This window comes from Aphanomyces astaci, assembly GCF_000520075.1.
Source record: "Aphanomyces astaci strain APO3 unplaced genomic scaffold supercont1.799, whole genome shotgun sequence".
NCBI lineage: Eukaryota > Oomycota > Saprolegniomycetes > Saprolegniales > Verrucalvaceae > Aphanomyces > Aphanomyces astaci.
This window is the reverse complement of record NW_009799062.1, coordinates 1-1165: the sequence shown is the minus strand read 5'-3', so window position 1 is coordinate 1165 and position 1165 is coordinate 1. Positions and strand designations below refer to the sequence as shown.

Below are 1165 nucleotides of genomic sequence, written 5' to 3'. Positions count from 1 at the left end.
TGATAGTCTGCTCGCCTTGTTTTCCGGTGAGTACGAACAACCCAGTAGACGTGGCAAAGGTGGTAGACCTCCGCGTGTTGTCCATGCGCATGCTGTTCTGGTGTTGCTGTTGCACTTGTAACACAGGCGCTGTCGAGCAGAAGACAGTACAAGAGCTGTTTGCGCTGACACCAAGCACGTGCGCCCGTACTCTGTGGTAAGGAGAAGAAGCCTTGGCCCGTGCCCTGGCAGCTTGCCCAGATGCTGCGATCAAGTGGCTGTCGAAGGCCACGCAGGCAAGATGGGCGGCTATGAGCCACTTGCGGAGCCGCTTATCGACGGGGTGTTTTCATTCGTCGATGGAAAGAACTTACGTATGCAGGAACCATCGTCAACCGATCTGCAGAACGCAATGTACAACGGTAGCTGATGCTGTGTGCTTCTATATCTAACGATGGTCTAGGATGGTTACTCAGCGTGTTCGTCACCGGTGGCCTCTGCTTCGGGCTCGACGGCACATTGGTGTGGGGGAGACACAACTTCCCCGGCTCATGGAGCGATGGTGAAATGAGCCGGAGGTTGCAAGAGATCCTCGCAGACCCGACGAAGATCGGTGTTGGCATGAAGGTTGCGTCCGACTCTGCATTTCCGGTCAGTGGCAGGTGTGCTGGCCGTATTGTGACCCCACTGAAGAAATGGGACCTCGAACGGCATCCTCCAGCGTGCCGACTTGGCCTGAAAGTGATGAGTGACATTACGTCGTTGCGCCAAGCTACGGTATGGGGAATGGGTGCTGTAAGCAAAGTGTACCGTCAACTGCTCCTGCCCCTGCTATATATCCCATCACTCCGTGCTATGCTACTTGATAGTATGTTCAAGTTGTACAAAATCCGTGTCCGCCGTACATGGATAAGCCAGATAAAGAATGTCTTTGGATTGTAAAATAGTACTTTTAACTCCTCGAAAAAGTCCTATACAGGCCTAATTGAACACCTTCAAGGCAAGTACCTTGTAAATTTTTTTTGCAAAATTTAACCCAAATCGGCGATTTCCACTTCGATTTTTTTCTTTGGGACATTAACCAGAAAAAGCAAGGTGAAATAGGTAATTTTGTATGCTGCGCAAGGTGAACCACCTTACGAATTCCATAAATAATTCTGAAATTGTATAGTTTCAATTAAATATA

The 1165-nt window shown here is 49.5% G+C and overlaps 1 protein-coding gene across 1 annotated transcript; it reads left to right on the top strand.

The window, feature by feature from the left end:
- Nucleotides 1–126: 126 nt before the first annotated feature.
- Nucleotides 127–921, top strand: H257_19566 (hypothetical protein; the record flags this gene model as incomplete). Its single annotated transcript, XM_009848704.1, has 2 exons — nucleotides 127–401; nucleotides 443–921. Coding segments are annotated over 2 exons (754 nt in total), but the record flags the coding sequence as incomplete, so codon positions are not given.
- Between the last annotated feature and the right edge of the window lie 244 nt (nucleotides 922–1165).